We start from the raw sequence: 15,069 nt of genomic DNA, 5'->3' as shown, positions 1-15,069 counted from the left end.
TGCTTTACCTGAGTGACCGGTTCAAAGTGGCTATTCAACTGGTAAATATTTGCATGTTTAATTATACAGGAAAAGTTAGAAGCTGATGTGGAACCAATAGCCATTAAGAAAATTTAAAATAGCCTATTTCAAAACATGCCGTCTGAGTAATCTATAGTCAGAGTAAGGGAGACTTCAGTGGAGTGAGATGGTGTGAATAACTGGAAATTTGCATGGAAGTGTCAATTCTGAACAGAAGGGACAGAGGTGCTTTAAACAAGGTTTACTGCAAGAAATAGTGTCTAGAGTGAGAGGTGATCAAGAGAGGAAGTAAGATGTAGGTCCATGGGCCTACCTACACGGAGACCAATAGCACTATGACAACACAAGCACAGCAAAAGCAGTTGATTGAGTAGATTTGATCAATATTTCTAATCTTGAAAGTAAAACCTGAGTACAGTATTTACTTTATCTCTGGGCTAATTTGCTCTTTTTTTCTGAGTAATAGCATGTTTCATTTTTAGAGTATGTTCCTGCTTATTCGAGGAGTAACAAATCATAAAGTCGTAGAGATGCACAGCATGGAAACAGACCCTACGGTCCAACCCGTCCATGGCAGCCAGATATCCCAACCCAATCTAGTCCCACCTGCCAGCACCTGGCCCATATCCCTCCAAACCCTTCCTATTCATATACCCGTCCAAATGCCTCTTAAATGATGCAATTGTACCAGCCTCCACCATTTCCTCTGGCAGCCCATTCCATACATGTACCACCCTCTGTATGAAAAAGTTGCCCCGTAGGTCTCTTTTATATCTTTTCACACTCGCCCTAAATCTATGCCCTCTAGTTCTGGACTCCCCAACCCCAGGGAAAAGACTTTGCCTATTTGCCCTATCCATGCCCCTCATATTTTTGTAAACCTCTAGAAGGTCACCCCTCAGCCTCCGATACTTCAGGGAAAACAGTCTCAGTCTGTTCAGCCTCTACCTGTAGCTTAAATCCTCCAACTCTGGCAACATCCTTGTAAATCTTTTCTGAACCCTTTCAAGTTTCACAACATCTTTCCGATAGGAAGGAGAATCAACGTCCTGTACAGCCACAACGTGACCTCCCAACTCCTGTACTCAATAGTCTGACCAATAAACGAAAGCATACCAAACGCCGCATTCACTATGCTATCTACCTGCAACTCCACTTTCAAGGAGCTATGAACCTACATTCCAAGGTCTTTGTTCAGCAACACTCCCTAGGACCTTACCATTAAGTGTATAAGTCCTGCAAAGATTTGCTTTCCCAAAATGCAGCAGCTTGCATTTATCTGAATTAAACTCCATCTGCCACTTCTCAGTACATTGACCCATCTGGTCAAGATCCTTCATTTCATAAGATACAGGATAGTAGGTCAGAAGGGCCTAGTGGAATGTAGGTCTGCAAAAACTTGAGCTCTATGTATCAGAAGTTGAGCAGTTGCAGTCTCAACCCTCTGCCTCAAGAATGCACAACAGTTTGGACAGTACATTTCAAGAGGTGGTCAGACCACAGATTGGAAGTGTACAGGCAGAGAGAGATTGAATAACTACAGACAGTCTAAGAAAACTGGACAGATTGTGCAGAATCTTTTGAGTTTATTCTGCTTGCTAATCTGTATTCCATTCTGGAAATGACCAAGGGTGATAGTTCCTTGGGAATACAGTCACTGACAAGCCTGGGGCCCCAACTGTCTAGGGGTGGAGGGAGAAGAATGGAAGAGTGATATCCATTACCTCAGGAGATCTCTCAGGCATTTCTGTGTCATTAAATGTGACTCCAAGATGGTAGGTTGTCTCTCTGGTACCAGTGTTAAGACTATCATGGAGCACCTGCAGGATCTCCTTCTGAGGAAGTGGGATTAGCCAAAAATCTAGTCCACGTTGGGAGCAACGATGTGAACAAAATGTAGTTGACTCTTAACTCCCCTTTAGGCAGTTGGGAATTGGCAATAAATTCTAGTCCAGCCACATCCTGTGATGGAATAACAAAAAAAATGAGTCCTCGAGGCAGATTTTGGGGAATAATGAAATTTCAAGGCAGGACCTCAACAATGGTCATCTCAAAATTACTCCCAGTTAGAACATAGAAAAGTATAGCACAGAACAAGCCCTTTGGCCCACAATGTTGTGCTGAGGTTTAATCCTAGTGTAAAATATAATAACCTACACTCCCCTCAACTCACTGCTGTCCATGTTTCTGTCCAGCAGTCGCTTAAAAGTCCCTAATGACTCTGCTTTCACGACCACCACTGGCAACGCATTCCATGCCCTCTCAACTCTCTACATAAAGAGCCTACCTCTGACGTCTCCTCTATACCTTCCTCCTCATGTCTTAAAACTATGACCTCTCGTACCTGTCAATCCTGCCCTGGGAAAGAGTCTTTGACTATTGACTCTATCTATTCCTCTCATCTGTGTGCTAATGATAAGAACAGAATTGAATATCTGATGTAAATGAGAACTGGTGTAATAAGGAGGGCATCAGATTTCAGAGGAATTGAAACTGATTCTGGGACATGTGAGATGGGTTTCATATCAACAGGATTGAGACTGATATCATTGCAGAGATTTGCTAGTGCTTTTGGGGTGGATTTAAAGCAGTTTTCCAAGAGATGGGTATCTCAGCCATAACACATTGGAAAGAAGTGAAGTTGGTAACAGGAAATTGAAAAGATATGAGGATGACTGATAGAAAAAAAACAGAACCAAATATAGCATATGCTTCGGAACTAGAATGATGTCTAAAAGACAAAGTTATATATATTTTACATGAGTGCACACAGCATTTATAATAAAGGAAATGATTTAAAGGAATAAATAGAGATATGAGTTTGATTTAATTGCTGCCGCATGATGACTAGGATTGCGGACTGAATATTCAAGGATATTTGATATTCAGGAAGGACAGAAAGAAAGGAAAAAATGGGGTTATGTTGGTAATGGATAGGATCAGTAAATTAGTGAGGGAGAATCTCCGACTAGAAGAATGTATGGCACAGTCGGTTCTGATATAATCTGATTGTTCTGTTCTCATGCAATCTCGCATTATAAAAAAGTCTCTCAATAGCCATGCATTTAAACTATTGAGCCAGAATCGTGTTATAGCCAATACAGACAAGAAAAGTTCATGTTCTGTAAATAATGGTCTAAATTCTTCAATTGCATTGAAGTCTATTCGTGCTGAAGAAACGTGTGTTATAGCAGAACTGACTATTTGTTTGGGTGGATCTAAGAAATAGCAAGAGGCAGCAAATATGGTTTGGAGTTATTTATAGACGACCAAATAGTACTGTTTGGGTGGACGTACTTAGGAGATAAGAGAAACGTAGCATAGGCAACATAATTATTAGGTGTGTCTTAAATCTGCATATAGATTGAGCAAACCAAAGCTGTGCAGGATGAATGTCCAAAGAGTATTAAATATTGTTTTTCTAGAGCAGCATGTTGAGCTAATGCGATCATGTGCTATCTTAGATCTAGTATTATTTACTGAAAAAGGACTAATTATCAATGGCATTGCAAAAGAAACTCTACAGATGAGTGACCACAAAATATAAAACTCTATCATAATGTTTAAAAGTGAGGTAGTTCATTCTGAAGCAAGAGCATTAAATTTGGATAAGGGAAATTTATGGAGGCATGAGACAGATTGAGAAAATAGTTTAAAAAGAATGATTCCACAGAGACAACGATTAGCCTTTAATGAACTGTAACATGACATGCAATAACTTTCAGTGCAAAAACTCCAAGATCAGTCAACCATGACTAATAAAGGAAGTTCAGGATTGTATAGCTTTAAAGAAAGGAATGGTAAATCTGAGGATTTGCATCTTTTTTGCAAAAGGAAGACTCAGAAAATAATAAGGGAAGGGAAGGGGGGGGGAGGCGGTGGGGAATAGAAAATGAATGAAGGAGTAGAATATGAATGCAACCTAGTAGAAAAAATGAAAAGGAACTGTAAGAGTTTCTATAGCTGTGTAAGGAGGTGGCTGTAGTGATAGTTGATTATCTTCTAATGTTCTGTGGATTCTGGAATGACTCCTGTAAATTGGAACGTAGCAGTTACACCCCACTATTTGAAGGCAGCGAGGGAGAAAACTTGGATCTATAGACCTGATATTTTCCCTACTACTGATAGGAGTCTGTTAGAATCTATTATAAAGGATGAGATAAATGCACACTTGAATGACAATTACCTGATTTTGGCATAGTCTGAATGGATTTGCGAATGGGAAATTATGATTGAACTTGAAGGTTTTTTGAAAATCTTACTAACAAAGTTAAGAAAGGAGAGCCAATGGGCATATATACATGCTTTTCAGAAGTGTTTTGATGAAGATCCCATAAGAGGCTGGTTACAAAAAAAATTAAAAATTGTGGGATTGGTGGTAATGTACTGGCTTGGATTAATGATTAGCTATCAGGCACAAATTAGAAAGTAGGAATAAATGTGTAATTCTTGCATTGGCAGGATATTGCTAGTCGGGTACCACAAGGATCAATTCTTGGAGCCCCAACTGTTCACAATATGTGTCAATATTGGAAATGGGAACCAAATATAATATTTCCAAATTTGAAAATATTACAAGCCAAAATGGAATGTGTTGAAAGGAAGATGTAAAACAATGTTGGGAGAATATGGACAGACTTAGTGAATAGGCAAGAAAATTGAAGATGAAAAATGTGAAGTTATCCAGTTTGGAGGATCAAACATACTGATTAATTATTGAATTTAAGAGGTTAGGAAAATGTAAATGTACAAAGGGGTACAGGTGTCTTTGGCAATAGGCTACTAAAGTCTGACCGCACTTCATAGAACATAGAAGAATACAGCGCAGTACAGGTCCTTCGGCCCTCGATGTTGCGCCGATCCAAGCCCACCTAACCTACACTAGCCCACTATCCTCCATATGCCTATCCAATGCCCGCTTAAATGCCCATAATGAGGGAGCCCTTCCGGTCTGCACAAGTCAAAACCAAGCACCGAATTATTCTAATCCTATCTTCCAGCATTTGGCATATCGTCTTGTAAGTCCTTATATCACAAATGCACGTTTAAACACTTATAAATGTTTTGAGGGTTTCTGCCTGGCCTATGCTAAATGGGCGTTACCGGTTCCAGATTCCCACTACCCTCTAGCTGCAAAACATCTTCCTCTCATCCATTCTAAAAGTCCTACCCCTTTAAATCTATGCCTCCTGGTCATTGATCTTTCCAATGAGGGAATAGGTCCTTCCTGTCTAGTCTATTTATGCTCCTTTATAATTTTAGGATTCTCAATCATGGCCATCCTCCGTCTTCTCTGCTCTAAGGAAAACATCCCCCACTCTATTCAATCTCTCTTTCGTAACTAAAACTGTCTCACCCATACAACATCCTGGTAACTGCCCTAAAGGAAGATCAGAAAGGCCAATGGAATGTTAGCCTTTATTTCAAGAGGAGTAAGTTTAACAGGGTGGTACTGGAAAAGCACAGAAGGTCGGGCAGCAAACAAGGAGCTGGAGCGTTGGTGTTTTGGGTATAAGCCCTTCATCAGGAATGTGGAGGGGGAAGGGGGCTGTGAGAAAAAATGGGTGGGGGTGGGGCTGGAGGGCAAGATAGCTGGGAAGGTGATAGGTGGCTGCAGGTGGGGCTTAATGATATATTGGTGGGGAGGATGGAGCAGATAATTGGGAAGGAAGATGGACAGGTCAAGAGGGTGGTGCTAAATTGGAGGGTTGGATCTGGGATGAGTTGGTGGGGGAGGAGAGATTTGGAAACTGGTAGCGCACCAACCTCTACATCACCAAAGCCAGGTGCCAGTTCACGGATACCACCTCCTCCTCAGCCATGACCTCACCTCCCATCAGGAGAAAGTGAGGTCTGCAGATGCTGGAGATCAAAGTTGAAACTTCATTGCTGGAACAGCACAGCAGGTCAGGAATTCCTGAAGAAGGGCCTGTGCCCGAAACGTCGAACACTCACTATGAAACCCCTTGAATCTCTCAGCCACCTTCCCCTCTGTATTCCTGAAGAAGGGCTTACGCCTGAAACATTGATGCTCGTGCTCCTCACATCCTGCTTGACCTACTGTGCTTTTCGACACCGACACATTTCGACCCTGACTGTCCATCATCTGTGGTCCTCGCTTTCTCCTTTATTTCAAGAGGATTTGAGGAGATTGAGCAAAACTGAGCCTGTATTCCTAAGAGTTTCAGAGATCATATACAATAATACATGTCATTTATTGTATCTGTTGCTCCCGATGCGGTCTCCTCTGCATTGGGGAGACTGGACGCCTTCCCGCAGAGAGTTTTTGAGAACATCTCCAGGACATCCGCACCAAACAACCCTACCGCCTGTGGCCGAACATTTCAACACCCCTCCCACTCTGCAGAGGACATTGAGAGAAACAAAGCTCACTCACTTCAATAATTTCAGTCCGAGACAAGATCTGAATCAGTAGTGTCATTTATTTTACTCTTGCAAGAGAGTGCGATGTCCACTGTCGACAAGGCAGGGACACACACACACTAAATTCAACTAATACATGATATTTATGTAATTTGGTTCCTTTTTTTATCCCATTGCTCCTCCCCGTTTACATCTTCCACTTCTCTAAGACCGGCACCCATTACTCCTGTTTATCTCTTGCCTTATCCGGCCTTGTCTGTGACAAAATGCTTAATTCTGGCCTCACAAGGCTGTTTGACCACATCCCGCTGTGGCCCATTGTTAGGTATATCCTTTCTTCACCATTATCTATTCCCTCCACCTGTGCTTTCCCCAACCATACTGATCCTTATCTCCTTTTAATTGGGGTTTGTTCCTGTGTTTCTGTAAAAGTGGGAAACAGATGCTTATAACTACTGCTCGTGCAAGCATATCTGGCTTAACCTACATCCTCACAGCACCTTATCTATTTGTCTGTAACATCTACCATTGTTTTGCAGTCACGTTTCATTCTTGCATACAATTTTAGCTAATACAAAAACAATTATGTATTTCCTCCACATAGTTTGCATTCTTGTTGACTCAGCTCTTAGTTGAAACAATTACACACTGGTGTGAGTTCATTTACCTTGCATAAGTAATTATAATTGCAGAAGTAACACTACTTTACCCATATCCCACAACATGCAGGTCCTGGGCCTCCTCCAGTGCCACTCCCCCACCACCCGACGCCTGGAGGAAGAACGCCTTATCTTCCGCCTTGGGACCCTTCAACCCCAGGGCATCAATGTGGACTTCACCAGTTTCCTCATTTCGCCTCTCTTCCCGTACCCTAGTTCCAACTTTCCAGCTCAGCACCATCCTCATTACCTGTCCTATCTTACTTCTCACCTATCACCTTCACCCCCACTTCCGTCCACCTATTGCACTCTTAGCTAACTTCACCCCAGCCCCACTCCCTCTCTCCACCCCTGAGGCTCCCAGTCTCATTCCTGATGAAGGGCTCTGGCCCGAAACGTCCAATTTCCTGCTCCTCGGCTGATGCCTGACCTGCTGTGCTTTTCCAACACCACACTCTCCACTTTGATCCCCAGTATCTGCAGACTTCACTTTCTCCAAAGTCAAAAAAAAATCACACGACATCAAGTTATAGTCCAACAGGTTTATCTGGAAGCACTAGCTTTCAGAGCAGTGTTGTGTGATTTTTCTCTAAAAGTAATCGTGCTTGACCAGCCCTGGTTGTATTGAATGGCAGGGCAGGTCAGACCCTATGTACAGTAGGGGGCGAGCATTGATTGGTTGGCCTGCAGAGAGTTGGGGAGCAGCTCACCGGAAGTTTACGAGTCAATGACGCAGCCGGTGGGCGGGCGGGCGCAGGACCTGGCGGAAGTGCGTCACTGGGCGGTGACAGAAGGGTGCTGGAGTTTGTCAACAGAGGTGGCGGGGCCGCTCCTCAGAGTGTGTGTGTCTGTGGTGGGTGGGGGTAGGTCCGTCAGTCACAACCGTCTGACTTTTAAAGGAGCAGGCTGCAGACGAGATGGCCTCGGCCTTCCTGCGGAGCGGGGCCGGCGGCAATGGCGGTGGCGGCGGCGGCGGCGGCGGCGGCTCGCTGGTGGTGGGGCCGCAGGACATCCCTCTGAGCGCGGTGAGTCATACAGCTGTGGCCACGGGGAGGTAGGTCCAACCAGCCTCCTGGGGGAGAGGCTGGTGTTAGGCAGGGTATACCACCCTGAGTGACAGGAGAGCATGGCATTTGTTTTGGGAGAGGTGATGTTGCATTGCCTCCCTCTGCAGTTTGATCTCCATCTCCAGCTTATTAATTATATTCTCTGTGTGTTATCTTCATTCGCTCAGATGAGTCCCAAGTTCCTGCACGCCAACTCCACCAGTCATACTTGGCCTTTCAGTGCAGTGGCCGAGCTGATAGGTGAGTGTTATCAACTCTCTTTCTCCTCCCGCCCCCGACCTCCCAGCTGAGTATTACCCGCTTTAAAGTAAAAAGTAAAACCAAAAGAACTGCGCATGCTGTAAATCGGAAAGAAAGACAGAAATTGCTGGAAAACAGCTCTGCAGGTCTGGCAGCGTCTGCAGAGAGAAATCAAACTTAATGTTTCAGGTCTTGGTGGCCCTTCCTCAGAACTTAAAAAATCAATCAGTTCTGAGGAAGGGTCACTGGACCCAAAACACTAACTCTGATTCTCTCCACTGATGCTGCCAGACCTGCAGAGCTTTTCCAAGCAATTGTTTTTTTTTAAATCTTCTCTGAAATTCTGTGGGTAATGCCTCTGAGAATTTGGATCTCGTCAAGATAAACAACCTTAATCTTTATGCTGAACTTTTTTAGCTTTTATATGCATGATCTTGCATGTGGAAGTTTAAATCATTGCAAAGCAAATAGTGCAGTAAGTTAAGTTGTTTAAAACAAAAACTGTAGTGAATATTTGAAACAGTTTGTGGTTAAATATTGATGAGTTTGTGTTTAGAAAGGGTAGATTGCAGTAGCGAACCAGTAGCTCCTGCTGTGTGAGTTGTTAAAGCATATCTCAAAGAACATCTGTGACATGACTTCCTTGAAACTCTACTGCATACTTTGTGGGTGGATTTCACTAATCTTTCAGACCACCACTTTCAGTTTCATTTTTGATTTCTGCATCTATGCTGAAATTTGTATTTTGAAACTTAAGGAACTTGTGATGCAAAATTCTCCTGGACTCCTGATCTTTTTTATAAATCTCACGTTTTGCAGGGGATTGTGCTATATTCAAAATCAATTCAGTGTGGCAGTAGTAGTTCTAAGGTACAAATATTTAGATGGGAAAGAGTGAGGTCTGCAGATGCTGGAGATCAGAGCTGAAAATGTGTTGCTGGAAAAGAGCAGCAGGTCAGGCAGCATCCAGGGAACAGGAGAATCGACTTTTAGGGCATAAGCCCTTCTTCAGGAATGAGGAAAGTTTGTCCAGCAGGCTAAGATAAAAGGTAGGGAGGAGGGACTTGGGGGAGGCGCTCTTCGTCCAACCGTCGTTTTGTTGTGGTCTGCCGCCTCTATATTGGGGAGACAGGCCGGCTACTTGCGGAGCGTTTCAGAGAACACCTCTGGGACACCCGGACCAACCAACCCAACCACCCTGTAGCTCAACATTTCAATTCCCCCTCCCACTCCACCAAGAATATGCAGGTCTTTGGACTCCTCCATCGTCAGACCACAACAAAACGACGGTTGGAGGAAGAACGCCTCATCTGCCGGCTAGGAACCCTCCAACCACAAGGGATGAACTCAGATTTCACCAGTTTCCTCATTTCCCCCCCCACCCTGTCTCAGTCAAATCCATCAAATTCAGCACCGCCTTCCTAACCTGAGATCTTCTTCCCGACCTCTCCGCCCCATCGATTCTCCTGTTCCCTGGATGCTGCCTGACCTGCTGCGCTTTTCCAGCAACACATTTTCAGCACAAATATTTAGATGTTGAGTAGAGTCAGAGTCTACAGCACAGAGACAGGCCCTTTGGCCCAAACTAGTCTGTGCTGACCAAAACGTCCATCCATACTAACCCCATTTCCCTGCAAATGGCCAATATCCTGCCAAACTTTCCTATCCATGGATTTGTCCAAATGTCTTTTAAATGATGTTCATGTACCTGTCTCAACCACTTCCGCTGTAGGCTCATTCCATATGTCTACCACCCTCTGTGTTAAAAGAAGAGTTGACAGTTAGTTTCTCTTTTATTCTTTTCCCGCTAACCTTAAACTGATGCTGTCTAGACCTAGATTCCACAACCCTAGACTGCATTCACCCTATCTGTGCCCCTCATAATCTTATACACTTCTATAAAATCCCCCCTCAGTCTCTTACGCTGTAAAGAAAAAAAGACCCTGCTTATCCAAACTCTTCCAATAATACAGACCCTTGAGTCCTGGCAACATCCTTGTAAATTTCTTCAGTACTCTTTCCAATTTACTAATACCTATAGCAAGGTGACCAAAACTGAACGCAATATTCCAAGTGTGGCCTCACCAACGTACTGTACAACTGCAATATAACTTCCCCAACTTCTATACTCAGTGTCCTGATTCATGCAGGCCATTGTGCCAAAAGCCTTTTTCACTGCCCTGTCTACCAGTGACTCCACTTTCGGCAAACTGTGCACTTGAACTCCAAGGTCCCTTTGTTCCACTACACTCCTTAAGGCCTACCATTCATCATGAAACCCCTACCTTGATTTGACTTTACAAATTGCACTTCTCTATTTTTGCCATTCCTCAGCACACTTTACCAGCTGATCAAGGTCCTCTTGCAATTTCTGATAACCTTCCTCATTGTCCACGATACTGCCTATTTAGTGTCATCAGCAAACATACTAATCATGCCAAATCATTGATATAGATAACAAACAGCACTGGGCCCAACACTGATCCCTAAGGCACTATATTAGTCACAGGCTTCCAGTCTGACAGGTATCCTTCCACAATTACCCTCTGCTTCCTACCATCAAGCCAACTGTGTATCCAATTTGCCAGCTCCCCTAAATTCCATGCAATTTAACCTTCCAGAGCAATATTTTTAAATACTCAATACTTCTTCCCTATTCACTGATTTAATTTGAATTGTGTAAACTCCATACAAATAGTCATTTGGTTGTACAGTACAAACCTTGTGTTTCTTGAAAAAAATATACACCTGAAGCTTATTACCTCTCTCTCAAATGTGTCAATGAAAATGTACCAACGAGTTTTGAGAAGATTTGTAGCTCAGGTTGATGTTCTGGATGTAGGGTTGCTCGCTGAGTTGGAAGGTTCATTTTCAGATGTTTGCCATACTAGGCAAGATCTTCAGTGAGCCTCCGGATGAAACACTGCTGATGTGTCCTGCATTCTGTTTATATGTTTGGGTTTCTTTGGGTTGGTGATGTCATTTCCAGTTCTTTTTTTCAGGGGGTGGTAAATGGGGTTCAAATCAATGTGTTTGTTGATACACCTGAAAGTGAACCTTCAAGCTCAGCGAGCAAACCTACATCCAAAATGTGCCAAATGTTGCTGGGAGAGGCAATATTTATTACACAACATAAGGGTGCTCATTGATTAGCAAGTTGACACTTGACAAGAGTGATGCATCAGTGAGGTATTGTTACTGTGCTTTTGTTTACTTCAGGATGGTTGCATTGTCTGGATGTGTTCATTTTGCCTGGATAGAACAGGTCTCTGCTTGTCTAAGGATTATGTCTGTGTTCTCATGGGAATGGATAACAGCCCCCCACAGTGTTTTGTGTGTCATGCAATGGTTTTATCATGATGCACAACTGCACCAGTTGAAATTTATTTGCTGAGACAGTTAGTCCCCAACACAAACACAGGATTGCAGAACTTGTATTTTTGATGATATCTTAAATGTGGTCATGTTGAAATACGGATTTGGATCAGGCCAGAGGATCAGGGTAGTGGGAGGTGGCGGGTGTAGGTGAAGGATGGTCTGACCATCCAAGTCTGCAGAAAACCTGTTGCTCCAAAGTGGAATTCTTGCAGAAGATAATGCAGGTTTGAGGTTTTGACTCATTAATAGCAACAAAGACTTTTCCAATAATTCTATTTTTTAAATCCTGAGCTCTTGTTAGAGGAGTTTAGATCATTTGGACAACAAACCACTTTTTAAAAAAACATATCCTCCACAATTTTTTGACAACATTCTTGTAGATACCTCTGAACGTCAGAGTATTTGTATTCTTTCTTGTAAACATGATGACCAGAATTGTGTACACAAGTCTAACTGTGGCCTAACTAGAGTTTGTTACATCCCCACCTTTTGTGTTCTTACCTTATCATAAAAAGGTAAATGTTCCATTTATTTTCTTTACCATCTTACTTGCTTGCCCTGCCACCTTGAAAATCCTATAGGCATGCACCTAATGTCTCTCTCTTTCTCCACCCCTCTTTGGCACCTCCAAATCATGCCTCTCAGTATACTCCTTTTTACTCTGTTGTGTTGTCCCTTGTTTTGTTTGCCCTCCAAAAGCATTACCTCACACTTCTCTGTATTGAGTTCTGCTTGCCACATTTACAGTCACTAAGTGAACTTATTTTGTCATATTGTATATGTACGTGCTACCATTGTGCGCTAGTGGTGGAGGAAGTGCCTAACATGCTGGAAGGGGTACAGTACAGGCCAGTTTGTCTGGATTGTGTTGAGCATCTTGTGTTTTTGGAAGTGAACTCCTTTAGGTAAATGAATACTGTTTCATCATTCCCTTCACTTGTGCTTTATGGATGTTGGACAGGCTTTGGGAATTGAGATGAATTATTCACTCTGAATTACTCCTGTGACTTATTCATATAGTTGGTTCATTTGACTTTCTTTGGTCAGTGGTGACTTTGAGAATTATTGACAGTTGGGACCACAATGATGAAAAAGCTGTTGAATGTTATAGGGAACAGACTTTTGCGGGTGGTTATAGACTGACTGACTGTGTAGTGTGAATGTTACTTGCCAACTATCAACTCAAACCTGAATATTGCCCATTTCTTTCTGCATATGGGAATGAACTACTTCGTTATCTGAGGGGCTATGAATGGGGCTAAGCACATCAGCATACGTTGACTATGTAGAAGGAGGGTCACTGAATCAGCTGAGGATTGATGGAACACTGAAACGGTTGGCTTTCTTTTCATTGTGCTGCCTATGATTTGAGCTGGTGTAGAAACTTCTCATTGATTCCCATTTGGCTTCAATTTTGCTAGGCCTTATAATGGTCAAGTGCTTCCTTAATGCTGGCGGAAGTCATTTGAATTGCACAGTGGCTCAGTGGTTAGCGCTGTTGCCTCACAGTAGCACAGACCTGGGTTTCATTCAACATTCTGGCAATTGTGTGGTGTTTGTACATTCTCCCCGTGTCTATGTAGGCGTCCTCCAGTACTCTGGTTTCCTCCCGACAGTCCAAAGATGTCCAAAGGTGGATAGGGGATGCTAAATTATTCAGTGTCTGGGGATGTGCAGGCTAGGTGGGTATTCCATTGGATATGCAAACCTGTGCAGTTCAGCTCTTTGATCCAAGTTTCTTTGTGGAGTGTATTGGTTTAGCTGAGGGCTGGCAGCTGTGGTGGGACCGCTTACGTTTGTGCTGCCTTTCAATTTTCTGTTCATACGAAGTGGTTTCTCTTAAAAAGCATAGTATCTAAAATTAATTCAGCTGAGTATAATTCATTTTTATTCCAATGTTTGACTTTGTTTTCACTTTTCCAGATAATGCATATGATCCAGATGTAAATGCAAAGCAGATGTGGATCGATAAGACTGTAATAAAGGAAAACATTTGCTTGGTATTTGCTGACAATGGCCAGGGGATGAATCAAAGGAAGTTGCACAGAATGTTGAGGTACCTGTAGTTTGTGCTTTTCTTATAAATGATGTGGGAGGAATGTCAGTGACGTGCTGACGATTACGATTTTTACGATTAAAATTATTCAGCGATTTGAGAGGAAAAATTTACAAGTTACGAACAGTAGCTTGATATACTAGTGTCTTTTGGGGTTGACCTTTGCGTGAGATCATCATTTGCTGGTGCATATAACATGTTAAAATAATACGTAGCAGTCCTGCTTGCACAATTACACATGAAGCATGGCTAACTTCTACGCTGTAAACTGTACAATTTTAGGGATTAACAGAAATTACTGACACTGGAACTAAAATTTCAGTGGCCAGATCTCCCACTCATCCTGCAGTATGCTTATTTTTCTTACTTAACTTCATCTAACCCTGCTAACATAGCAATTTGTTTTGCATCTGTGAGCCAGTCACAATATGTCACTTCTGGAGGAAGTCCATATGATCGCTAAGATATCACTTTACTGTGAGTAGAGCTATAGGAATGGAGCATTTACTGTGAGTAGAGCTATAGGAATGGAGCATTATGCATTTTTAAAAAAACTATGCCTTTTAATCATTCCCCTGATGCAGAAAGCACCCAGTAAATTAAACACTCCTTTTTTGAAAATAATATCATCAGATCAATGTGTGTCATTTTGATAAAGAAATGCTTTCTTTCATCTTGCCCTCATCAGGATGTATGCAAATTTAAAATGGAACTATAAATTATCCTAAATTACATAATATACAAATCAGGGTCCTTGGGTCATTCAGATCCTCAAATCAACTTGTTGTAATCTCGTCCAAATTCCTAGTTTTGATAAGCATTCATATTCTTGCTGAACAACAATTGATCTACTTCTGCCTTAAAAATACTCAATCACTCACCTTCTGTCACCTTTTCAGTTCCAAAAGTTCCAAATGCTCACAACCCCTAATCTTGGTTTTAATTGGGCAACTCCTGATTTTGAAATTTTGACCCCTGGCTCTTGATTTCCCCCAGAAGAGAAAGTAACATCCTCTCCACATCTACCCTGTCAAAACCTTTTTGAAATGTTATATGTTCAATCACGTTGCCTCTTGCTCTTCTAAACCCCAATAGATGGATACAAATCTCGTCTGTGCAGTATTTGGTGATAGGGCAACACACCTTTCCAGGTTTTATGCTAATAAACCATCTCTGAGCAGTCTCCAATGCTTATACATCCTTTCTGAAATGAGGTGTACAGTACTCCACATGCACTTTTACGGTGCCATGTGTAACTGAAGTG

At 42.5% G+C, this 15,069-nt stretch overlaps 1 protein-coding gene across 1 annotated transcript in view; it reads left to right on the top strand.

The window, feature by feature from the left end:
- The first annotated feature begins 7,838 nt into the window (after positions 1 to 7,838).
- morc3a (MORC family CW-type zinc finger 3a) overlaps positions 7,839 to 15,069 on the top strand; it is a 57,635-nt gene continuing 50,404 nt past the window's right edge. Inside the window, exons 1-3 of the mRNA XM_043701237.1 lie at positions 7,839 to 8,089; positions 8,299 to 8,371; positions 13,673 to 13,805. Coding sequence (XP_043557172.1) covers positions 7,982 to 8,089; positions 8,299 to 8,371; positions 13,673 to 13,805 — 314 coding nt within the window. The 5' untranslated portion in view covers positions 7,839 to 7,981. The remainder of the gene's footprint in view (positions 8,090 to 8,298; positions 8,372 to 13,672; positions 13,806 to 15,069) is intronic.

The sequence above is a fragment of the Chiloscyllium plagiosum genome, chromosome 12 (genome assembly GCF_004010195.1).
Source record: "Chiloscyllium plagiosum isolate BGI_BamShark_2017 chromosome 12, ASM401019v2, whole genome shotgun sequence".
Classification (NCBI taxonomy): domain Eukaryota; kingdom Metazoa; phylum Chordata; class Chondrichthyes; order Orectolobiformes; family Hemiscylliidae; genus Chiloscyllium; species Chiloscyllium plagiosum.
Note: the sequence above shows the minus strand (reverse complement) of the source record. Positions and strands in the feature narration are given on the sequence as shown.